Source organism: Lissotriton helveticus, chromosome 11 (genome assembly GCF_964261635.1).
Source record: "Lissotriton helveticus chromosome 11, aLisHel1.1, whole genome shotgun sequence".
Lineage (NCBI taxonomy): Eukaryota > Metazoa > Chordata > Amphibia > Caudata > Salamandridae > Lissotriton > Lissotriton helveticus.
Window position 1 is genome coordinate 233,539,496 of NC_136072.1, and position 26,233 is coordinate 233,565,728.

The window sequence follows — 26,233 nt, forward strand, 5'->3', positions numbered from 1 at the left end:
ATAGGCCTGGCACGAAACAATCACAATCCATCTTTCATTTGGTATTGTAGTGTTAAATCAGGTTTGAATCATTCTTCCAAGTAAGGCTTACCTTTGTTTACCTAAGTGCATAGTTCAGTAATCAGTCCTTTGGGGATATAAGCATTTTATAGTGCTGAAAAAGGCCAATGTTGCGTCTGCTCTAAGTAAGTCGAATGAAAAAGGTCAGCTTTTCTCATGCAGAGTAAACAATAGCAGATTTGGTGCTGATACACACACACACACACATTACAGAGGTTCTATGAGATATCCAAAGGAGAGTCATGGCTCTTAATGTCACAGACTCAGTCGCAACAAAATGGAAATTACTAAATGCCCTACACATAAAGTGCAAATATTACTGCTTCAGAAGAAAACTACAGAGTAAACACAGATTACAATCCTCATCTAGGTGTGCAAAGGACAGAAAAATTATAACAAAGATGAGATGTGTGGCTGAGCGCCTGTGTAAGAATAATGTAGAAGATGGGTCGCACAGCCTCTACTTGTTTAGAAATTAGTAAACTTGCTCTGCTCCCTACTGTATGTACAGTCTGTTTCCAATAGATGAGAATATTACGGGGCAGGACAACGAATTACTAAAGACCACAGGCATCTCTTGGAACAATGCAGTATGTACATAAGGAATGGCTGACGCCTCCTGACAGTTAGGAACATTATTTCTCATTTCCATCCAATGACTTCTCTTAAAACAGTGCCTGAGGTATTTGGCTGATGGTAGGAAAGGTCTGGCTGCAATGCAATCTTGATATAGAAAGTAAATCATCTTCTTATGGAGGCAGTTGACAAACCAGGTCTCTGCGATGATACCACATCACAGTACTCAGTACATCATAACAGCACCTAGGAGTGTAGACTTCATGTAGAAAGAATATGCACAAGAAGGACAACAAGTTTGTGTGAGGAAAGGCATACTTTCTCTGAATTTTAATGATCGGTAACTATTATTGCCTCTCAGTCTGACGCAGAAGGAGGTATTAATGGCCCGCTTCAGCGTTTAACACGGGTGCAGTCCATTAATGGCTGGTAGAGCCTGCTACGGAGGGCTCCAAAGCTATTAGAAAAATCCGCCCCTTGAGGGCAGAATGTTCTAAATGGTAAAACAAAGGCCTCACGGAGCCGGAGGGGATTAAAATCTCCTTGGGCTCCATGAGGCCTTTTTTCACAGCAACAGCTGTGAACAAACATTAGAATGTTGATGCTCCGGGCTTCTACAAGCCATTAGATTCACAGAGCACTGCATAGTCTTTAATTGAGTGCTCAACATTCCAATGTACTAATCTGTATTCTATATAACATTGTATATTAGTGTATAGTACAAAACCTAATTTTCCCCATAAATCTTAATTATAGCCCATGCGATTACATAAAATGACAGGGTAAGCATTAAACGAACAGGACTTTGAAAACAAACTAGGATCCAATGTATATATTTGATATGTTTAGTTTTTTAAATTATTGTTTTCGTTACAATAAGATGTAGATCCTCTAGATATGGATAGTTGTTGCACTTGTGAAATATGTTTAAAGCTATATAATAAACTCGTACTGCATGGCATACTAAAGTTTTTATTTTCTGAATCTCATTCGCCATGAATATATTTTAAATCCTTATACAGATATCGCAATACGTGGCAACTTAGGACTTTAATAAGAAAGTACTGTCCATGGAGAAGGCATAGTAAAGAGGTCGTCTAGTTGTTAAACCTATTGCAGTTTAAATTCCAGGGTACATACATATATGTAATGTAGATTTAGGCTTTCCATGCTTCTGCAAAAACACATCATAAAGTGACCAATTACCCACTTGTTAATTCTGTCCTCTTAAAATCTATTGTTCCTTCTACATGTTCCGAAAGGCACAGGTTTACTTTACTTTTACATTTCTTTGGCAGCTAGATTGCATTAAAAGGAGCAAACTATCAGCACAAGCCAGGACAGAAAAGGAAATAAGTGATTCTGTCTAGCCTCTCACAATCCAAACACTTTAGTATCCACAGATGCCTTCAGGATGGAGTTTCCAGCTGTGACACACCCTCCCAGAGTGGAACCTAGAAAATTAAAAAGTAAACACAAAATTTATAAGAAGGAGGCTGGTGAAACAGTGACAGCTGTAACTCAAAGGAGCGTGTGTGGAAAGAAGATAGGGAGAAACAGAAAACAGAGGGAGAGGGAGAGAGAAAGAGAGAGAGAGAAACGTAAAGAAGGTGACAGTGGATAAGCAACAAAGACACACACTAGCAATTATGTTAAGGTCAAAAGAGAGAGACACAGGCTCATATTAAGAGATGGGTGAGAGGACAATACCAGGCTCAATGTCTTACCTGCCTTTGCCTTGACCCATGATAGTGCTTTCAATTCCAATAATTCCCACTCATCTCTACAGTCAGCACCAGTGCTGTGAAGCCAAATCAGAGCCAAAACAGTTGCCCAAACAGAAGAATCAATATCCTAGTGGGGGGAAAAAGTAAGAAATGTAAAAGGAAGCAGTACATGTAAGCTCCACAAAACCTTATAGAAGGAGGATGCTAGAGAAAGAGGAATGCTTCAAAATTAGTAAAGAACAAATGTACAAAGAGAATGTTGGACCTGGCACTTTTTGGCGGGTTATCCTCAAACGTTATGCCTTTCTCCGCCTATTTCTTTTACCTTTTTGTTGGCTTTGGGACTCTAGGCACTAAACCACTCACTGATAATATGTGCTAAAGCGCATGTGCTTTCCTCTAAACATGGTATGACTGGTTTACACCTGTTTGACACATTTGATTTACATACAAGTCCCTTCTAAAGTAGTATACCATATACCCAGGGCCTGTAAATTAAATGCTACAAGTGGTCCTGCAGTACTGCTTGTGCCATCGAAAGAGGTAGCTTTTCATAGCCTTTCAAACCTGTCTCAGGCCTGCCATTGCAGGGCATGCATGTGCAGTTTACTGCCACCTTAACGTGGCATTTAAAACTACTTTTCAAGCATTATACTCCCCATTTATTTTACAAAGGTCAAATCTAAGGTAGGCCCTAGGTAGCCCTATGGGCAGGGTGCCAATGGAGCAGGGGTGAGACAAACAATTGTTGTGTACCCCTGTGAAGTTACACTCGCATAACTATAATCAATCTATTCGTCTGAAGCATGAATAATTAACCAACAAAATTGCACTTAGACATCAATATTGCACGTGGGTATTAACTGCTATTTGCAAAAGTCTAATCAATTAATAATTGTAAATGAGTCATATTAATATAGTGCCATAATACGAAGATAGCATGTTTGTTTTGCTTTTATGAAATGTGCATGTCATATCGTGGCAAGAAAAATAAATACACTTGGTAAGTAAGTAAAGCTATGTGTATGCTTCTGCTAGGTAACTTACCAATAGGGAACATTAGAAAAGTTGGAGGTTAACAGAAAAACTATCATTCTAAATTTTAACATTTATTGTGTTTGTTTTCGCACTAGTTCTCATAGAGGCCTATGTGGCCTGGGCGCTGTAAATAGCTGCTGACCGCAATGTTATCGTTAGCCTGAATGAGAGAGAGAGTCTACGCATGCGCCAGAGAGAAAATGAAAAAATCAGCAGAAGTGCCTGGTACATCCAGCAAGCGATGTCAAGATCAGCTTGACCTAGGAGTGCAAGAGAATGCCAAGAGTTGTTTTGCATCTGAGAACATGGGAAAGGAAAAATAATGTTACAAATGGAATGAATGACAAGTATAAACGGAGATGACATTCATGGGAAAGGGTGAGAATGACTATGCATTTTGGGAACCGGTTATGACAGATGGATGAGGTGATCATAGTCACCCCACTAATGGACTAATCAGAATGAACTGTGGACCTTGAAAGTTTCAATTTTAGTCAGATATTTAGTGAAAAAGGGTATAAAAGATCTTGTTCGAAAAGGGTAAAAAAAGCTTGCTCCTGGAAATTATTTTGCCCCACGACATGCTGTCGGGTTGAACTATTTTATGGTGCTAGAGACTTTGAAATGTTTTTGGACTTTAACTTTTGGAACAATGAAGATGACCGAATGCAGAGATTTTATTTTGAGGCGTTGAGAAGAATAGAGAGGCAGATTGAGACTTGTGCAACTCTGTTATTTCTTTGTAACAGAGCTAGGTAATATGATTTCTAATTTTCATTTTCTTTTAACATGTACTAAATAAATGACTAAATTCTTACTTGTCTGAATAAATTACAATTTAGTTTCCTAAATGAATAAAGCTAAATTAAAATTTTAACTCGAGTTGTGGTTTTATTTAATTAAAATGTCATGACAAAATAAAATTTTAATGTTTATGTGGATTACTATGATTAAGTTGGTCTTAATCTCCATCAACTAACTTCTACTAGATGATCTATTGACCAAACAGTAGAGTGCCTTGGTGTAGGGTTTTCCTGGTAACATGTTAGCATATATAGAATAAAGTCAATGTATTTAATGTATAGAGTATAAATCTTAGGTACACCGCTAACCAGCTGCTCTATCTCCTTGTCACTGATTCAGATGTAATGTGTATGTGCGACTCACGGTGCTACGGGCCCCACCGATGAGTAAATAGTTGTTGCATCTGGGTTCAGTGAAGCGAGAAGTAAAGGTTATTATAGAGCAGTGCAGTGTAAGTAAAAGGTAGGACATGTACCTTTATGTGTGGCATGTCCTGGTAGTGACAAATGGCGTATTTCATTTCCACTGCTTTGAGGCCTACTCCTTTCATAGATGAGCATTGGGACTCTACTCATCTATTTGTAAGTGGTACTTTATGATCAGTAAGGAGTGACATGCCACGTTTGGTATGTTTGAATAGTGGTGACAAATCCTGCTTACTGGGGTAGTTGGATTTTACATTACTATTTTATAAACACCCCTTATAGAAAGTGGGATATTTCTCTGTGCTTAGGACTGTGTGCCATTCAGCCAGACACCAACACACGTCAAGAGCTGGGTGACAACTACACTTGGTGCATACTTTTCAGACAACCACAACGCAGGACGGGCTGGGTGTGACAGGGGTAACATCTGCATTCATCTGCATACTGTTATCTTCCTGGGCTGGGAGAGGAGGGGCACACTTACATTTGTATAGGTGTGTCCTTCCCTCACAACAAGGGTTGATTTACCCCCCCCCCCCAGATTGTTTGGAGCACGGGCTGGGTTGAAAGGGATTGATCCACACTTTTAAAGGTTCCCTTTGAAGTCACCCATTCTTCTACAATATTTTTTGAGTATAAGTACTGGGGCCCTGACCCCAGGTTTTTAGTACACTACTGGACTTGGAAGAAGCTACGCTGGAATAAAGGATACAGTGATGAAGGATTTCCCATCTTGCTGTGCCTGACTTCGCTGCCATGCTGCCTGTTGACCTCTGCCCTGCTAGAAGATTGAAGCACTAAACATCCCCAGAGTGACTTCAAGGGCTTGCTGGCTTGCCCCATGTTCTCACCGACAACTCAGGGACATCAAAGACCTTGCAAGCCCAAGATCTACATTTTCCTGAAACTACAGTGCTGTCAGATTGCCATGAGCCTAGCATGCTGTGGGTTTCTCCACACCAGTTTATTTCTGTAATTGAGTCTTTTTTTGGCTCAGGGCTAACTGGTGTCCCGAAGCTGCATTCCTGTGGTGACACAATATTGATTCAGCACCTGAGCGCTGAAAAACCTCTCCCAACTGGTTGCCGGGGCAATAAGATTACAGATGGAGAGCCTCTCCGGTTGTGTCATTTCTTTTTCTGCCAACACACCTCGGGAACCTCCTTCAGCATGGCCCCTGTGCATCCGAGTGTTAGTGCAGGGCGACCTCGGAAGAGCAAGCATTAACTACTCACCCTAGTCTGAGCAGCCGTAGCCTGTTTTGCAAGTTCAGTGAACCTCACTGCCAGCACCCAGCGACCCCAGGAGCAGCTTCAATTACCTCACAACTGACCAGGTATTTTGAGCCAAGCCACACAGCCATATTCTGAAGTGATGTGTTTAGTTGCCTGACTTGGATCCGAGCGGTCCAGGCGTCACTGTACTGTGCTCCTCACAATGGAGACACACACTTTACTGGTGCCGCCAAAACATACCCTGTGCGTATCCCAGACTCGGGCGGGCCATAACCACCAGTAGCTGGCCCTAGCCCACAACTGAGTGTCACCGGGACTTATTTTGATTAACTGAATAGGACCAGAGTGGTCCCAGCAGTACCGTGCTGCACTTCGGGTACTTTTCATTGCCTACTACAAAACCCACAGTGGGACACTAATTGACCTACAAGAAGTGCACCGGATTCCAGAACTACAGTATTTAACATATTTTACCAATGCTCGTATATCTTAAAGAACTGCTTTGATTCCTTTAATTGTGAATATCTCTGAATCCGATTACATTTTTGTCGTTTTGATCTTATTTTACATATATATTGGCAATGTTCTAAACCTGTGTGGAGTCATTTTGAGGTGTATTCATTGGCTTACTATTTTGTGCATGTTGCACAAATGCATTACACATTGCCTCTGATTATAAGTTTGATTGCTCTGCGCCAAGCTACTAGAGCATGGGCACAGGTTATCATTGGTGTGTAACTTACCCTGACTAGAGTGGTGAGTTCTGCCTGGCTTAGGTGCATACACTGGCCAACCAGAAGCCCCATTTCTATCAGAGAGTAGGTTACTGAAGAATTAAGGTCGCCTACATCACGTAGACATACATATAGTATCAACATGAGATCCTGCATGAAATCAAACTCTTTAAAAGCACTTAATTTCAAAGCCAGGTGTACAAATGAATGTAACCATATATATTGCCTTTTAGCCTCTAGAAAATAGCACTTGAAGAAATCTCCCGGGATAGCCAGAAGCAGACAAATAACTAGTACAGTACTGATCTTTTTTTCCAGGTGAAAAAAGAGAAATTGTGTTATAGATATTTGTGAGCTGAGTCAAACTAGAAACTAAACGGCATGAGCTTGGTCACCGATTATCTAACAATAATGCTTGAAAGAGACAATCCTAAGGTTAAAAAAAAAAATACAGGAGCCTTCTTCAACTGCAAAGTGTGTGGCTATAACTGTATGCATTTTCTACACATTTCCGTCAGAACAAATAGATCAAGTGACGTGATCCTCACCTGGATGGTGCTTTATGCTATATAGGACAGGACACTTGGCCATACAAAAAACAACATTAGGTGGTTGTGAGATTTAAACACAGCTTTACTTATGCATGAGGTACATTTTACTAAAAAACCTTGACCTCAGAGGGCGTGGCATGGCCAGCAATCATGGCAGTCGCAGCTTGAAAGAGCTCCGCACACCCACCACCTTAATCAGACATTAATCCTACCCCATTCAACTCCAGAGCAGCAAATCCAAAGGATACAGGACGGAGGAATTTCTGGGGTGCTGGTGTTAGCCCAAGAAGGATTCCGCTGGTGGATTTGGTGCGAGTTCAAAGGCCGCGAGGACCGTACTGTGGCCCCCTTGCACGACATCCACTCCTGTGGTCGCAGGTTAGAGGGGGCGTTGGGGGGCTGAGCGGGGGTGGCTGGCTGCCGTGCGCCCTGGCCATACTGGGCCTGCTTGGGTGTCGGTCTTGGTTATCGATCGGTACCTGGACCGTGAGACAACTCCGGGGGTCCGGCTAGGTCTCATTTGCCTTTTGCGCAACGAGGTGTCTACCCACGGCCGTGAAGACAAGCGGCTGACCTGAGGCCCCGGATTGGGGCCCCGGATTGGCTTATTCACCTGTCGCCATCTTGATTCCCCATAGTGCCTCCAGACAACAGGCATCGGCCAGCTGGGCCCTACAGCTCTCTGCATTGCTGGTCCAGGCCCCGAGGCTGCGTTTAGAGGGTGGGGCCTTTCTGTGTGGTGCCACTGGACTTGGTGACACATCGCGCCCTAGCAATCTGTACTGCCGAAGAGGACACTGCCCTTGAATGCCGGGGTACTGCAGGGTGCTCGGAGAGCTGGTTGTCCAGCAAGCCAGGTTCTTTAAGAGGGGGCCTGCTTGGCTGTTCGCTGCAGGTTGTGGAGGCGGCTGGATTAGATCCAGTGCGACTTGTAACCTAGTAGCGGACGGATATCGTGAGGACCTCCTGCGGTGCGCCCTATGGAGAGGCCCCGGAGGTGACAGACCGGCACCCCCGTGACCATGCATACCCTGCCGGGCCGAGCTTTGCCCCAGCAGTAATCGGAACTGTTCCTTGGCGAGATTCACAATAGGGAAAGACAAACCTGGTGCCCCAGGTCTGAAACAGAGCACCCTAGACCAATTTGCAATGTCCGCCAGTGGGGACCCACCACCTGGCCCCATCCCAGATAATGCAGGCTTTCTGGAGGGTTGTGAAGGTGGCTCCATGGACCATTTTCTTAAGTCGTGGCTTACGGATCTGCAGCCGGCGGACAGGATTTCACCATGCTTTGTGGTCGAGAGGGATCACCGGACACTTACGTGAAAGCTACCCCCAGGAGAAAATCCACGGATGGTCATTGCCAAATTAATAAACTATGCGGACAGAGAAGTACTGCAATATGCCTGCTTCAATAAAGATAAGATTGTCTTTGATTCCAGGCTCCTTATGATCTTTCCGGACTACATCCGCTTGGTGCAGCAACAAAGACACTCTTTCACAGAAGCAGAGGCTGTGCGAATTCAACATCTCTTATATGCTACTTATCCTGCCAGGCTCCGAGTGATTTATAACTCAAAAACATTTTTTTTTATTCACCCGAAGTGGTCTTTGCCTGGTCGGATGAAAGGGCCCATCTGAAAGCACATTCTCCGCTGCCACTGGACTCCGAGGGGCTCGCAGTGGAATTGTTCGCGCAGGACAAAGTCTAAGAGGTGACATCGCTCTGGCTCTGACAGTCGATACTCTAGTCCAGTACAAGCATCTTGATTGACCCACGGCTTGTGATATTTCTATTATCGTTTACCTGATTGTCCATGGGCTGGGTTTACCCTGTGCGTTTTGCGCTAGATAGAGTTGGATGACACGCATGGTGGCTGACCAGTGTGGCCGCTAGATCCCCATGGTTCATGTTTTTTGGGGTGGTTGGGATCCATTGGAGGGGGGCCTCTAGATCCACAGTTTGGGTCCGGAGGTTACCCCCACCACGACAGATGCTCCTAGTTCTTGGCAGTATTGGGTGCGGGGAGGGCATCGAAGAGGAGGGGGTTTCAGAAATGTAGTGTTATGTTTTATTTGTTTATTAAAGCAGATGCACATCCCATTCTTCACTTGGCAGACCATTACTTTTTGACCCTGGCTAGATAAATGGCATTCCCGGCAACGGGCTCCCATAACGGTAAACTGGTGGTGACGTGGAATGTCCAAAGGCTGATCAACAAGGTAAAACAGGGGGCCATTCTCAGGCAGGCTAAAAGATATGGGGCCGACATTCTTCTGTTGCAGGAGACTCATCTTGTGGGTAGTAAGGTTCCCTGTCTAGCTAGGTTTGGATTCCCACAGGTATTCCATGCTGATTTCACTAGGGGCTCTCGTGGGACCGCTATTCCGATTCGTGCCCTGGTTCCCTTCCTCCACACCAAACTTTGGACGGACCCTGGGTGTAGGTCCGTTTTCCTGACAAGGACACTTTATGGTGAACCACTCACGCTGGGCAGTGTATATGCTCCCCGCCCTCTGACTGACTGAAGTTTTTATTAAGCGCTCGAATGCCGCGGCGTCTTGGCGCTGTAGGATAGAAGGTGATGTGAGACAGATCAGGGCAGGGAGAACAGCCATGTTTTCAGGGATTTTCTGAATCTCAGTTTGGAGGCTTGTGAGCGAAGTTCGACAGGCAATGAGTTCCAGAGTTTGGAGGCCTGATTAGAAAATGATTTTCCACCCCCAACGCACTTTCCGGATTCTAGGCACGCAGACCAGGTCTTGATTAGCCGATCTTAGAGTTCGGTTAGGCACATAGCGCGGGAGAAGTTTGGCCAGATCGTCTGATCCTTTTCCGTGAACGACTTTGTGGGCCAAGCAGAGGGCTTTAAACTGGACTCTGCGCTTAATTGGCAGCCAGTGCAGCTCTCGAATGGCCCGGGAGGTGGGGTGACGTTTTGGCAGGTTCAGAAGAACCCTGGCGGCCGCGTTCTGGATAGCCTGCAGCTTGATCAATTGCTTCTCTCCTGTACCGAGATAGAGAGAGTTGCAATAATCAACCCGAGACATTACTAGGGCAGCAATGACAGACTTTTTTAAAGTGGGTGGAATAAAGGGCAAGATCTTTCTAAGTACCTTCATCATATGAAAACAAGCTGAAGTGACTTGGTTCACCTGCGCTGTGCAGGAGAGGTTTTTGTCCAGTAAGAATCCGTTGTTTCTGACCTTCTCGGCTGGGATAGGACAACAGCCAGCTTCCGGGGGCCACCATAGCGGACTCCATATCGAGGGCTTTTGACCGAATTCTATGATTTCAGTCTTCTCAGTATTTAATTTGAGAAAGTTTTGGCTCATCCAGTTTTTAACACTGAGAAGGCAATTCCTGAAACGGCCTGCAGTTGCTTCAATGGAATCAGAGACCGACACTATGATTTGTGTGTCGTCTGCATAAGACACTAATCTCAAGCCATGGTATTTTATCAGTTTCGCCAAGGGGGTGACATATAAATTGAACAAGGTTGGTGATAATGCCGACCCTTGTGGGACTCCTCCGGGAAGAGTGAATTCCTCTGATTTAAGTCCATCCCAGTGGACTTGTTGGATTCTGCCTGTCAGAAATTATGCTAAGAGGGCTAGAGCGGCATCGGAGATGCCCAGATTTTCCAGACGACTCAGTAGGACCGAATGATTGACAGTGTCGAACGCCGCGGTTAAATCAAGTAATATGAGGGCCGTTCTTCTACCGTCGTCCATGGTCTTCCTGATATCTTCTGTTGCCATGATAAGGGCTGACTCAGTTGAATGGCATGCTCGAAAGCCATGTTGTGTAGAGTCAAGAAGATTATTCTTCGTAAGGAAAGTCATCAGTTCTAAGTTCATGGCTTTCTCGAGGATTTTAGCTGGTAGAGGCAGACAGGAGATGGGCCGATAGTTTTTAGTTTCAGAGGGATTGAGTGAGTCTTTTTTCAGAATCGGGCGGATACAGGCCTTCTTACAGATTGAGGGGAAGGAGTTTGAGCCTATAACCTTGTTTAATAGAGAGGTCAATACTCCAGTTATAGCTAATGGAATAGAATGCAGAATGTGCGGAGGGCAAGAATCCAGTGGAGATCCTGATTTCATCTGTAGGAGAAGGTCCCCGACCTCCGACTCCTTTAGCATAGGAAACCTAGAAAAGACAGGGAAAATGGGAGGTGAAGATTCCTCAGTGTCCACTGCCGGGATCTGGTTAGGAGTGACCGAGATGTTAAGGCTGGTATTGGAGTTGGTGGCTACGGTGCCAAGACAGTCATAAACTGCCTGTACTTTGCTCTGGAAAAAAAGCAGCAATATTCCCGACAAAGTTCTGGTCCGGTGTAAATATAGTATATCGCGGGGTTTTTGCCAGAAGGGTAACGGTCTTAAAGAGCTCTCTGGCAGAGTTGGGGGGCTTCTTGGATTCTGGCGGTGTAGAATGTGGATTTGGCCTGAAAAATCGCTGCCTTGTACTCCTGCAGAGCTTTGGAGTATTCGGCCTTTTTAAGAGCGCAGTAGTTGGACCGCCAAATGCGCTCAGCTTTGTGGCATTTGAGTTTGATTAATTTCAACTCCGTTGTATACCACTGGGCGGTGGCCGACCGTTTCTTAGGCACTCGGGACTCCAGAGGAGCTACCTCATCGGCAGCCTGAGCAATCCATCTGTTAAAGCTGGAGGCTCCAGTGTCGATGCTACATTGCTCAAATGTTGGGGGGTCGTTGGCAAGAGCCACTGCTAGCAGATTCGAGTCTAAGTGTTTCCATGAACACTTGCTTTCCGGGGGCAGGAAGCGTCTTCTGTGTCTTTCAGAGTCATTAAATTTTAGATTAAAGAAGACAGCCCTGTGATCAGACCATGGGACAGGCAAAGTGGAAGAAAATTTTAAATTAATGTTGGTGAAAATGCCGTCAAGAGTATGTCCTGCAATGTGGGTGGGCTTACACACTAGTTGGGTCATATCAAAACTAAGCAGGTTGTCAATGAGAGTTGCGGAATCAGAATCATTAGTAGATTCGAGGACCCTCGGGACTTGGTTTGTGGAGGGTGAGACTCTGCTATGGGGCAAACTCCCAGAGGGTCTGTCCCTATTTGGTGGCGACTGGAGTGAAGTTATGACACCACTTGATAGGAGACGAGGGTCAGGGGTGGCTCTTCCCTCCGGCACCTCCAAATTGGCATTGGTTGCGGGGCCTTTGGGTTGGACAGATTTGTGGCGGGAATACCACCCCAGAGAGATAGGCTACACATACATGTCGGTGGTTCATGGCTCCCTGTCCTGATTGGACCACCTGTTCACATCACGGAGCTATGTCCACAGGTTCTCCCAGGTCTCACATCTCCCGAGAGGGTTATCGGATCAATTGCCTGTTGAGGCGACACTCCTCCTAAATTTTTCGAGGCTCCTGCTCAAATGGCGGATTTCTCCGTGGCATCTGCGCAATCCTGATTACCAGGAGTACCTTCACACCGCGATTCATGACTATCTCTCCCTGAACGTTGACCACGTCCACTCTAGAGCAACTCTGTGGGATATCATTGGGGAATTCCTGCAGGATATTCCCCCCCCCAGCGGCTATCCGATCAGGTGAAGGATTAGTTAGACGCTCCCATTACAATAGATGAATTAACACCTGCAGTCAATGTGATGCATCCAGGACGTGCTCCGAGAGCCAACGGGTTCCCTGTGGGGTTCCCACAAGAACACGATGGGCCCGCATTTATTGGAGACCTTCCACGAAGCCATTGAGAGGCGGCTGCTCCCTCGGGACTGGCTCAAGCTGAAAGGAGGATCCATCCCCATACCGTCCTATTACCCTCATTAACTTTGAATCCAAATTGCTGGGTAAAGTCCTGACGGACCGCCTGACTCATGCATTCAGGAGTCAGGCCTGCCACATGGACTAATCCGGCTTCATGCCGCATCGGGCCACCCGACATAACATACGCCGGGTCCACCATGCTATGGCCTTGGCCCCGGAGTTAGGACGTCCTGCTGCCTTACTTTTGGCAGACATAGACAAGGACTTTGACTCCCTTAGCTGGGAGTACCTCTTCAAACTTCTAGAAGCGATCAATTTCGCTCCACGTATTTTAGCTTACATGTGCCTACTCTACACGGAACCCATGGCCTCTGTACATATAGCTGGCCACCGTTCTCCCTTCTTCCCAGTTAGTCGTGGTACTCATCAGGGCTGCCCCCTTTCCCCTCTTCTCTTTGCCCTAGCGGTGGAACCCCTTGTGGCGTGGGTCCGCCAGGATCCGGTACTCAGAGGCTTTGACTGGCCACATTCATAGCCAGGCAGCATGGCACTCTACGCAGATGATGTCCTGATTTTTGTGACCGACCCTTGGATTTTGGGTCCCCGTATTCTGCAGATCCTCTGGGTCTTCGGCCAGAATTCTGGGCTTCATACTAACCCTGCTAAATCAGTGCTATTCCTGGTATGCAGCCATCAGGGCAGAGGCACCTGGGCATCTCAGTAAAAACATACCATAGACGGGTTTCAATACCAGTGAGTTTTTGTGTCCCCCTGCCCGCAGATTTCGTGGTCACACAATATAACACCGCTCCTCGCCAATCTCCGAGAGAAGACAGCTATTTGGTCGTCCCTACCTCGCTCGTTATACGGGCGCTATGCCATTTTTAAAAAGGTCTCTCTCCCCAGGATTCTTTACTGTTTGCAGAATTTCCCTTACCATATCCTGCGGTTGTGGTATACTCAAATTAACGCTATTCACAACAAATTTTTATGGGGGGGAGGGGCGGTTAGAGTGGCACTTTAGACATGTATGCAATCCACCTATTGTGGAGGCATCGTAGCTGCAGATGTATACTCCTATTATGTGGTGGCTTATCTGTTGATCATTAACAACTGGTGGTATAATTCGCCTATGGACCCGGCGTCCGCATTTGAACATGGGGCCATGGGGAGGACTCCCATCCTGCAGTTGCTCTACAGTGCGCATAGTCTTGACTTTACCACATGCCAGCCGAACAACAATTGGGATTTCTACTTTGGGGGACATCTTGCAGGGAACGGTCTTTAAATCTTTTCAGCGGTTGCAGGAGGCATTCCATCTTCACAAAACCCAGTTTTATAGGAACCTCCAATTACGTCATGTCTTGGCTCCCTCGCTTGTAGACGTCACCAACCTCCCTGAATTTCAACTGCTAGAAGGCCGCCTTCTTATGGGTGACCTAGGGGCACACCAAATAAGGCAGATATACCAGAAGTTGATGACACACTCTAACACGACCCTGCATAAAATGAGGAGTGCGTGGTAGGTTGACATACCAGACTTGACGGATGACGACTGGGCCGAGGCGATAGCTTGTCCTCGTGGCAAGGCAGTAGCTACCAGATACTGTTTTATCCAATTTAAGTATGTGCATCGCGTGTACTATACTAGTCTCCATCTTTGGAGGATGGGGGTGGTGGCACCCTCCAGTGCCTACGATGTGGTAGGGAGGAGGGAACATTTCTCCATATGTTATATTATGTTATGTTAATATAAACTTTTATAGCGCACGGCTACTCCATGGAGTGTCCCGGCGCTTTAATTGAAAAAACAAAACAGAGGGAGAACAACACAGTGAAATAAAACAGACCCGGCAGAGAGAAGAAGGAGGACCCTAAAGGGCGAAAAGCCAAGTTTTAAGGCCCTTCCTAAAGTTCAGCAGATTGGAAGTACTACGTAATGCTAAGGGCAGAGTGTTCCAAAGCTGTGGCGCCAACAGCTTAAAAGAGCGACCTCCAATACGAGCCCTTTTTACTCGTGGGACCACAGGAAGGAACAGTGATTCGGACCTCAGAGATCTGGCCGGATGGTAAAAGGCAAGCCTCTTCTGGAGATATTTGGCTCCCGATGCATGAAGAGCCTTATGGGCCAAAGTCAAAGCCTTAAAGACTATCCGCTTACGGATAGGCAGCCAATGGAGCGACTGCAAAAGACCGGAAACTCTGGCTCGCCTATACAGACCAAAAATGGCCCTTGCGGCCGAGTTCTGGACCACCTGCAGCCGTTCCAGAAGATATTCCGGCAGGCGAAGATACAGAACGTTAGAGTAGTCCAGTCTAGAGCCTATTAAGGCCTGTACCGTCGTCTTCCTATGTTCCTCTGAGAGCAGGGAAGGAACTTACGAAGCATCCTGAGGAGGCCAAAACATGTTCCCGTGAGACCAAGGATCTGAGATCTTAACGCCAGACCATTGTCAATCTTGATCCCCAAGTTCTTTGCCAGCTGGGACGAGCCCGCTGGAGGGAACATGTTAACCGGCCACCATTCCTGCCAATCTGGCTCGGATGGACAGCCGAAGAAGAGTACCTCAGATGTATCTGAGTTGCACTTGAGGCTGTTTAGCTGGAACCATTTGAAAACAGCCCCAAGGCACTCACGGATACTCTCTCCATCAAAATCTTCTCCTTTCCTACACATAAAGAGGAGCTGGGTATCGTCGGCATAGGAAACGATCTGGGCCCCAAAAGACTCGGCCAGTGCTGCCAAAGGGGTCATAAAGATGTTAAAAAGAGTCGGGCTCAACACAGAGCCCTGCGGAACTCCGACTCCCAAAGGCGGCATCACGGCAGAGCTCGGTGGGACCCAGACCGTTTGTCGACGGCCAGCCAAAAATGATTTAAACCAGCTGAACACCATCCCCCTCAGACCGATCTCATGGAGTCTGGCGAGGAGACCCTCATGGGGGACGGTGTCGAAAGCCGCCGACAGATCTAGCATTACAAGCATAGCCTTGCCCCCCGAGTCCAGTACCTCTTTAATGGCCTCGGACACCTCCAAGAGCGCCGTCTCGGTGCTTAAATTGGGGCGGAAGCCAGATTGAGTAGGGTGCAGCAGATTGTACGATTCCAGAAAGTTGGAGCACGGTGTGCACATGCTTCTCCAAGATCTTAACCAACGCAGGGATAAGAGAGATGGGCCTGTAATTGGCCAGAACCTCAGGGTCCAGGCCAGGTTTCTTGAGGAGGGGAATAACATTCGCCTGTTTCCAGGCCTGTGGTACCACCCCACGACTCAAGGAGAGGTTCAGAAGTGGGTTTGCTAGCGGGTTGACCACTTCGGCCATTTTAGCCAAAACTATAGTGTGGAGCTGAGTGGCTCTGCAACCCTTCTGGCATAGGGTATTGGCGTAATCTGAACTGAATACATACAACTGATAACGATTTTAACTATGTATTGAGGTTTCAAAGTCAACAAATAGATTAAATTAGTTAACAAAAACATATTGAATGTCAGATTTTTTTAAATGAAACTCAAATTCATGTATTTCCAGTGTATACAAGAGGAATGACCATTCTATGAAGAGAATCCCAACTATTCGTATTGCTTAGTTATGTAGCCTCCTCTTGAACATTTTAGATAAGCAAGAAAAGCTTCATCAATAAATATTTACTCTTACTTCTACAGGGCTTACTTTATGCTAAAGTGGGAGTGTAAGCTTCATAAAACAAGAATGCTATACAAAAGCTTAAGCATTCTGAATTCAGCTTTGGTGCTTTTCAATATCTACACCCATAACGTTATGAGGTATACTAGTGGCATACTCCACTTTGTTGGAGAGTCTAGCTTTGCTTGTTCTGTGAACTGGAGATGGGGATAATACTCTTGCGACCCAATCCTAACTTAGTGGGAAAAACAATGATGAAAATAGCTAAAACTATTGGATTTGGGTGAATCATTGTTGGGCTCAGTACAATGTGGATAATGTATAGCCTTAAGTATTTTAAGAGAGGAGCCAACTAGATTACATCAAGCCATAATTTGCAAACAAATGTATTTGCAAAATTAAGACTTCAGTTGCTGCCTCTGGATATGTATATTGGAAGCTGGAGGTTGAGGATGGATCAAACAAGATTCCTTGGCATATGTAATGGCAAAAGAACCCATCAAAAGAACATGAGCCACTTGTTATCTTCATGCTGTATGCCCTATACAATCCAAAAAGGAATATGCAGAGGTTGATATTAGGTAATGATGCAAAAAGAACTACCAATTTTCTTCAGTACCATTTATATTTTCTCTACTAGATGTATCCTAAACTCAGATCATAAACATAGACAATATGAATAAAGATCTCACATTTTAACAAGTAGAGGTTAGCCTAATAGTGATGTCCCCTTTCAGTTACACTACTGGTATTCACAGCTTGGAAAAGCAAAGTTAAAACACCATATGGCTTTATTACTCATCACACATTTTGAATAATACAAGTAAATAACATTTTGATTTCAATAAAGGGAGAGACAATGAATCCTTATTAGGAGACTCATTGTTGATAGGCTGCTTTTAAGTGCTATGTTTTTAAACATAGGTTACCAGCAAATTTTTTCACCTGTGGTTTTAATCGCATGAGGGGATGTAGGATGGGAAAAAAGAGTACCACGTTACATTTACTTTATCTCTGTGTGTTATTGTCTCTCTATACAATGACATTTGACATACAATGAATTCTTTGAATTTTGTATTTTCCTCAATGTGATTTTAAGATTTGTAACCTCGGATGGATATTTATGATTTAGTGCGCCATTCTCCTTTATTAGATTTGGTTCATGCCAAATAAGTGTCTATAAATATGCAGTCATTACTGTTACATTGTTTATTATAAATCAAACATACATGCCAAAGATAAATCTAGTGTTTCAACTTCTGGGTGTCCATTAATTTTTAACCACTACTTCTATAAAGTTATCTTGACTGCTCAGAAGGGACGTCTTCAATAATTTCACAGTTCTTTATTATAAACCAGAAATTGAGTTTTTTGAGCCTGCCAGTAAAAATCCCATGTTTCTACCTCTGTTGGATCAGTTATTATTATTCCTTTATTTGCTTGCCTTTAAAGAAACGGTGACAAGCAAGTTAATTTCTGCTGACAATCTAGTACATATATGGCACTCATTTTTTTATTTCATTATAGCAATATTCCAACAATATTCAGTTATTGTCAATTGTCTTGCTCCTGTTTTATCTTAAAACCTGCAGATCTGTTTTATTTCTCTTCAAACATAATCAGTCTAAATACACCAATGACAGCCACATTGTTTGTCTAGAGATATCCTTCTGGAATGAAAATGTGAGCTTGTTTGCTCTATTTGAGAAGATGAACCAGGTGCCATCCTTTTGCCTTCACCAGTCGAGGCGTACTCCACAGTAATAACAATAATCCAAATTTGTAAAGTGCAAACAATCACCGGTAAGGGTCTCCAGGCGCTGGGGGCCGTCGGGAAGATTAAGCAAGCTATTGCCCAGAGTCACATGGTGCTGAGCTAATCTGCCGCCGGCGCAGGGATCGAACCGTGATCCAAAGATTCCAGCGTCAGTTGCCCCTGGCCGCCGCGCCACATCTCTCCCCCAGTGTGACACAAAAAGTTGTACTTGAGACATTGATTGCGCTATACTAGACTACACCCATGTCTTTAGATTGTTGTCAGTTTATTAAATGGTGCACCCAGTGTCCAAAAAGGGACCAATAGCATAAAATGAACTCTGTTTTTCTAGCCCTGTTAAAGCTCCATCGATTGACAGTAGGAAAGTCATCTAAAAGAAATTCAACTTCAATTTAAAGTGCTTACATGGTCCTTAATTACAATCTGTATGAGATTTAAAAAAAACAACCACATTTGCCAAGATTAACTTTCAGTTTAGGTGAAGCAGGATTAATACAGATTCCAAACTCAACATTTTTGTGATCACCAGATTGCATACTAACTCCAAAAGCATGATACTGGCCTTGCCTGTGTCAGAATGCTTTCAGACATTAGTTTATTTTGCCAAAGGGGTACTACTTTCATGTCCGAATAAACACTGCAATGACTGCAATAGTATTTTAACTTCATACTGGTTACGGTGTCAAGAACAGCCTCACTTTGCATTGTTCACAAAGCATACAGTTACAAGGAGGCAAAATGGCGGCCGCAGGGAAGGCTGTGTGAGAAGCTCGGTCCCTGCTCCGGGTTCGGGAGGAGAGAGTTATCGAAGCATCTTACTCACCGCTTTACTCGATGTGCCTTGCCTTATATTTCTGGATGTTCTTGTGGACTCTTCCGGATTTGGTGAATGCTTGAAAACGAAGGAACTTCTGGCATTTCTGCTATTTTTTGAACTGGCTTCTCAGAGAGTGTGCTAGCTCCGTGTTCACGAGCCCATCCCCGCACATGCACGTGTGTTCGGCGTGCCTGATGATTTCCTGGCTGGTGCTTTTTCGGCTTCTTGGAGCCCCGGTGTGGCGACTCCAGCATATTTCGATTCAAGCTTGCTGGCAGGTAGCTCGGAGTCGTGGAGGTGCGGGGAGCAGCAGCATGCCGCCCAAACAATATATGCGGAGAGGCAAGGTGAATCCTGCTAACAACGGCGCTGAGAATGGAAAAGAGAGAGAGCCAGGAGAGGCAGAAAAGGGAGAGCAATCCCCTGCAGGTATGAACAGGAGGAAGGGGGCTGAATGTGCAGTGAAGGCGAATGTGGCTGCACGGGTGAATAAACAGGGAGCTCAAACTCTTCCCGAACTGTTTGAGAGACAAGCCTCAAAAAATACTTTAGTAAAGCCACAATGTAACGAAATTGAAACATTGGATGGTCATAAAGAGACTGGTTCTGTTTCCCCTTCCGATATTGCGGTATCTACGGCCCCTGCAGTAGTCGCAACTAAGTTTCCTATAGAGAATAAGCAGATGGAGAAAGGTATGCCTGATTCAGTGTTCCAAGGAGAGAGCATTGTGGGACATGTGGTCTCGCAGGATACTGATAATATTGAGAAATCCGTTTCGGAAGGTAATACAGGCAGTTTGGAATCTAATACAAGGGAGCAGAGTCCTGATGAAGAAATTACATTATCTACGATTTACCACACGATGATGAAACACAGATCTGAAATGAAGGCAGAAAATACTCTGACTCAGGCAACCTGCAGGAAGGTTCAGAATGCCGTACGGCGGGAGATTACATCTGCTCTGACATGGCGCTCAGAGTAACTGAAGTGGAGACAAGAATCTCCACACTAGAGGATGATCTCGCTGCACAGAAAGTAGAGATTAATACCATTAGATCTCAGCGAGATGATATTACCTATAAACTCTCAGAGTTAGAAAATCGGGCTCATAGGAACAATCTACGTATTTTAGGAATTCCAGAAAAGAAAGAAGATGCAGATGTTCGGAAATTTGTTTGTGAACTTTTTGCAGAAGCATTCCCAGAACTGACCTTGTGGGACTGGTCAATGGAGATTCAGAGGGTACATAGATTCCTATTTACTATATAAAGGGGGAGACAAGGGCAGGAGGATCGCCCTAGAGCAATTTTGGTCCTATTTTCGAATTTTTTGGCTCGTGAGGCAGTGTTTGGTCTCGCTAGACCAGATAAGAAAAGGCAGGCAAAACCCTGTAATTTCTTTGTTCGTCCTGATTTTTGTCAGACTGTCTCGAAACGATGGCATCTCCGACAGCTTATTCCATGGTTTCTAGAAAAAGGGGCTACAATCTATCTCCAAGTCTGGCTAAGTTAAAAGTGATTCTAAATGGTCAAACCAAGTTGTTTTTTCGGAAATTGAAGCAAAAGAATATCTGATGTCTTTATAAATATGAGAGAGCTTTATAATTGGCAATTGATTCAATATTTTTGATTGTCTGTGTGAGTACCATGCTTCAAGTGAAATCTAGTTTGATTTAAGGTATTGTTTATTTTTCCTTCCGGACCTAGGAAAAGGGGTGGGGGGCGGCACTCCATATTTTCAGGGACTGATTGTCCCTGTGACTCATATGGTGGGTCGGCAGGAGTGGGAGGGGGGGTGGGCAGGGTGGGGAGGGAGGAGGTAGGGGTGGTGCAGGGGAAGGGTGAGTGGTGGAGGGGGGGTGAAAAGTCAGCAGCAGCCATGCTTATTTTTGTATTTGTTTCGATTATTTTTGAATTACGCCGCTTGAAGAACAGTTCTATAAAAGAGGCAAAGAGAACTGATTATACTCAGATTATTAATTTCTTGTATGCTTATGTTCTGCTTTTTCTTTTAGATAATGGATAGGAAAGGATATGTACACGCAATATATGTGGGCTCAATGATCGAAAGAAGAGAGATGTATTGGCTAAAATCGTACAACTATCTCAAGTTGAGATTTTGTGTTTGCAAGAAACACATTGCGTGGGGGAAACGAGGATTGATGCAAAATTTAGGGTTGGAGCTAGTGGTACGTTCAAAACAAAGGGGTATTAAGACAGGTGTGGCTATCCTAATTAGACGGGGAACGGTGAAGTGTGTAAAGAGTTTGGCAGATAAATGGGGATGCTGGGCCTTTGTAGAATGTAAGACTAATCAGCATAGATTTACGCTATGTACACTATATGGACCAAATGTGGATGATGCCGAGCTCTTGAACTCTATTAATGTAGAATTAGCGCATTGGCGCCAACCAGTGATGATTAGTGGGGACTTGAACATACACCTGGAGGCGGATTTTGATATTAGAGGGAACACAAGGTATTCTAGAAGGAAGTACCGGACTTTTAGGACACTGAGGGATTTAGCAGTTGAGCATGGACTCAAGGATGTTTGGAATATATCCGCATAAAAAAAAATCGGTACGACTATTATTTCTTTGTCTCACAGCAAATGGTTGGTAAACTTAAGATAGAAATTCTCCCTAAGCTGGTTTCCGACCATAATCCCTTAATGTTGGAATTAACTCTTGGTATGCATACACTGGAGAAGAAACAACTATGGTCTTTTGAGAGGAATTTACTGATGGACGAAAATTATTGTCAACACATGGTTAAAGTAATACAGGAATTTTTTGAATTCAATAAAAAGACCGCTCCGAACCAGATTTTATGGGACGCCTTTAAGGCGATAGTCAGGGGGGAAACTATTAGCTACTCTAATGGGAGATGGAAGAAGAAGGTAGCTAAGCATGATTGTGATCTCGTTATGGAGGCAGAATATAATCTTGCCAAAGCAATCAGACTAGACCAACACATCGGTATAGCCCAGAGAGATCTAACAATTAAAAGAGCTATGGCTTATTCTAATATTGCAGATCAAATTGCCCTTAAATATAATCAATATAAGAAACAAGCATTTGAATTTAGCGAAAATACGGGTAGAACTTTAGCAAAAAGACTCCGGCATAAAACAGTTTCTAATGAGATTGAAAAGGTGGTGGATTCAAATGGGACTATGCAACAAACTAAGGGTGGGGTTCTGGAAGCGTTTCTCAAATTTTATCAAGATTTATACACAGCTCCCTTAGAATTGACGTCATTTGAGTTAGGGGTCGCGAACTATCTGAATAGTCTGGAAACTACTAGACTCACAGAAATCGAAAAGAGGTGTTATTCGCTCCCATAACTTGGGATGAAATTGAAAAAGCTTTATGAAGTTTATCTCTTGGTACAGCGATGGGACCGGATAACATTCCGCTTGAATTTTATCGCACCTTCAGAAAGATTCTTAAAAATTAGTTACTTGATGTATGTCAATAGGCATTTTTGGGAAATCCCCCAGACTCATGGTCTGAAGCGATTATCGTTATTTTTTTTTAAAAAAAGGGAAAGAAGGAAACCGAGATGGGGTCATATAGACGAATTTCACTTTTGAATGTGGATAGTAAAGTTTACTCAAAAGTGCTAGCCAATAGATTAAATAATATGTCTAATATAGTCTCAAAAAGACATCATGGTTTTATCTTCAAGCGTGACACTACAGATCACGTTAAAAGAATAATTTCTCTCCTTGATTGGTCTCAAGCAACTAATTCTCCTTTAGCGGTTGCTTTATTAGACGCGGAAAAAGCCTTTGATAGGGTTTCTTATCATTTTTTATGGCTTATCTTAGTCTGGAAGGGATTTCCAAGGGACTATCAAAGCAATTCAAGCTCTGTACTTTAACCCGAAGGCGTCAATTCGGATAGCTGGGGATTTTTCCAAGAACGTTGTAATAACACGTGGGACAAGGCAATAAATGTAAATGTTTTTGTACTTGTATAGCGTGCAGCTACCCGGACCAGGTCTCCCGGCGCTTGTACTCATACCGCTAAGGAACCCTTCCTGGCTTTCCTTGTGAAGTATCCACTCCTGGGCACCCCCCATGGTGAAACCAGGCATCCCAGCTCTGTTGAGGCCATTGTGGAGATTAAGCAAGCTATTGCCCAGAGTTGCAGCGTGGGACCCATGATTAGAATAGGCACTGAGGCGAGAAAATCAGGTCAGAGGAATTTTGAGCCCGAGACACGCCAAGGCGGGAATCGAACCCTGGTCCCGAGCCAGAGCTCTGCATCAAGGTCTGCCGCTCTAACCATTGAGCCACATTTCTCCACTAATCTTCATTTATCGTTATATGGTCGGAGCAACGTTTTAAAGATGTTAATTTTTCCGAAGTTTTTGTATTTATTTCGTACAATCCCTCTCCTCTTTCCTACATCTTTTTTTGTCAAGACCATAAGAATGTGCTCTATGTTTCTCTGGAGTCACCGTAGGTCTAGGAGAGCGATGAAGTGGTGCATATTACCTAGAGAGAGAGGGGGATGGGGGATTCCTAGTTTTCGGTTGTATTATTGGGCGGCATTATTAAAACATATGGGCGTTTTGATCATTCAAGATGCTATAATAGAAGAAGCAACTAGGCCATCAATTTATGAAATGGTACTTGGTGAGTAGGCTAAGCAATGTCTGGTTCGAGAAATAGAGCCCAGTTACTATAAAAAGACAACATTTAAAATTGTGTGGGCGGTGTATGAAAATTGGAGGAAAATTAAAAGCAGGTTAGGTCTGACTTTAAATTTGAATTATTATACGACTTTTAATAGTTGTCTCTTATTACCGAGTAGATTTAGAGATCAGGTAATGACCAGGTGGCGTGCAGCAGGGAATCGCATATTAGGAGACCTATTTCAAGGAAACCAGATAGTCTATTTTCTTTATTTACAGCATAATTATAATTTGGAACGGACAGATTTTTAAATATTTACAGTTAAGAAGTTTCTTGGATCAAAGGAAAATACAAAACCAGATAATGACTGAAAAAGTTAGTATTATTGAAATAATTAGAACAAAAAAGTAAAATTGGTCCAATTTATCAATTCTTTGTTAAAAAATTGAAGGATGATATAGAAGTATGGGAGGATAAATGGCAAAGAAAACTCTGTTGAAGGATTGGACCTAGCAAGAGCAATTGAATTATCGAGGAAAGTGTTACTTAATGGGTCTTTAAAAATCCAGCATTTTATGTCATTATTTGATTTGTATTATACACCAGCGAGGTTGGCCAAATGGAAATCTGGGAAAGGAGACAAATGCAGTCGCTGTGGATTCAGAGCGGCAAACTCGGCCCATATGTTTATGTGCCCCAAACTAAATAAGTTTATTAGCGATGTGGAATATTTTTTGAATGTCAGTTTGGGGATACAGGTTCAGCTTTCAACGGAATTGATAATCATGGGCCGCCAGACAGATCTAACCAGAAATAGAACATTAGCAGAGGAGGGTTTTTTATTTATTTGCACTTCAATTTTCCGTTTCTGTGTTACAACTCATTGGTTAGATGTTGAACCGCCAGTTTTTAGTAATTGGCAATCAAGATTGCTTTCAATATTTTATTTAGAGACTGCTGCATATAAAACAAAGGGAAAAAAGGAAAAAGGCATTTGAACAGAAGCTCTGGTCTCCGTTGGCTAATTGGTTATGAATGTATGTATTAATGTACTTTTTTTTTCTTTTATCCTTCCCTTGCTGTATTCATATGGATGCTGGGTATTTATGTTGTAATTGAAGAGATGTGGCTGTTTGCTGACTAAAAATTTAAAAAAAAAGCATACAGTTACAAAATTAACCTTGGTCAGAATACAGCATACACATCAATAAAACAGACAGTATTGGGGGCTATATTTCCTGCAATTAAGGCAGACTATAATATAAGACGTGAATTTTTTGAAAATAAATACTTCTGGTGATAGCACTAAAATCTTTATGTTCCACTCTCAAGCCACATAGAAGGAAAGACGGACCAATTACATAAAAAAACAATGTGATCACAAACTTTGACAAAACCTGAATTTCCTAACAGCAACAAAACCTGTACAGATATAACATTCATTTGGACCCGACATCACTGTGACTAAAAAAGCCCAATTTTCTCAAAAACTTTTCGAACAAAGTCAGCAAAAAAAATCCAGTACCAACATGTCCCTAAATATGGTCAACAGTTAATTCTAGAAGGAATTTTTATATCAAAGAGACGCGGGAACTGATAGAACTCAGTACATATTTGGCAATCGATTGATCAATTAATCTGTGTTACATAGGGAAATTGGTATTTATTTGAAGAACATAATCAATGTATACATTTGGCAATCATATTTTGTTGATTGGATTGTATCTGCAACTTACTTGTTTCTTCTCTTTAAAAGTAATTGGAACAACAAAAAAAAGTTTCTGTTCACATCAGGTCTTTCCCAGATGGAAGTTATTCTCATACTGGAGATAGGATCTCTTGCACTCATCGGGAGAAACTAATTTCAAGTTTCAAAATCTCAAAAATCAATATTTCCACTGACTATTACCTTGTTAGGTTTATTTGCCTCGAGCTTCTCTTCAGTTGTTCCCAGGGCAGACGCAAAATCTGTGTTCAAGCACCAGGAGCCATCAGCATTCTGCAGAGAAATAAGTCTGAGGACTGAGTCTGTCTCCTTCTGTTCAACTAAGAGAGAAATACAGAAAACATTATAAGAGAAGAGCAGTTGCCAATATTTAACATATATGAACCAATTTAACAAAATTCCTGCAAATGAAATCGTCCCTTTGAGACGGGTATACAAAAGGACAATGGAAAATTTCACCGGACCCATCAAACTTGAGATACAAACCATATTAAACAAGCATTTGCATGCAACAGGTCTCGCATTGGGAAAGTTTCAGCTATTGATATTGTAAATGACAAATGTTTTATTTAGGTTTTGTTTTTTAAAATAGCGAAATTAATAGCTTTGTCATTTACAATGCCAATAGTTATAACTTTCATAAATGTGACACCTATAGCATTTGTAATGCAATATGTGTTATATTTTCGTTAGTTACATGTATTGATATTACAAATA

General features: G+C 43.4%; 1 protein-coding gene across 1 annotated transcript in view; it reads right to left on the bottom strand.

Moving 5' to 3' along the window:
- Positions 1 to 980: 980 nt before the first annotated feature.
- The window catches only part of LOC144791612 (von Willebrand factor A domain-containing protein 5A-like), a 680,207-nt gene continuing 654,954 nt past the window's right edge, over positions 981 to 26,233 (bottom strand). The window contains exons 19-21 of the mRNA XM_078666339.1: positions 25,700 to 25,836; positions 2,364 to 2,490; positions 981 to 2,090 (exon numbers count right to left, since the gene is read on the bottom strand). Coding sequence (XP_078522465.1) covers positions 2,011 to 2,090; positions 2,364 to 2,490; positions 25,700 to 25,836 — 344 coding nt within the window. The 3' untranslated portion in view covers positions 981 to 2,010. The remainder of the gene's footprint in view (positions 2,091 to 2,363; positions 2,491 to 25,699; positions 25,837 to 26,233) is intronic.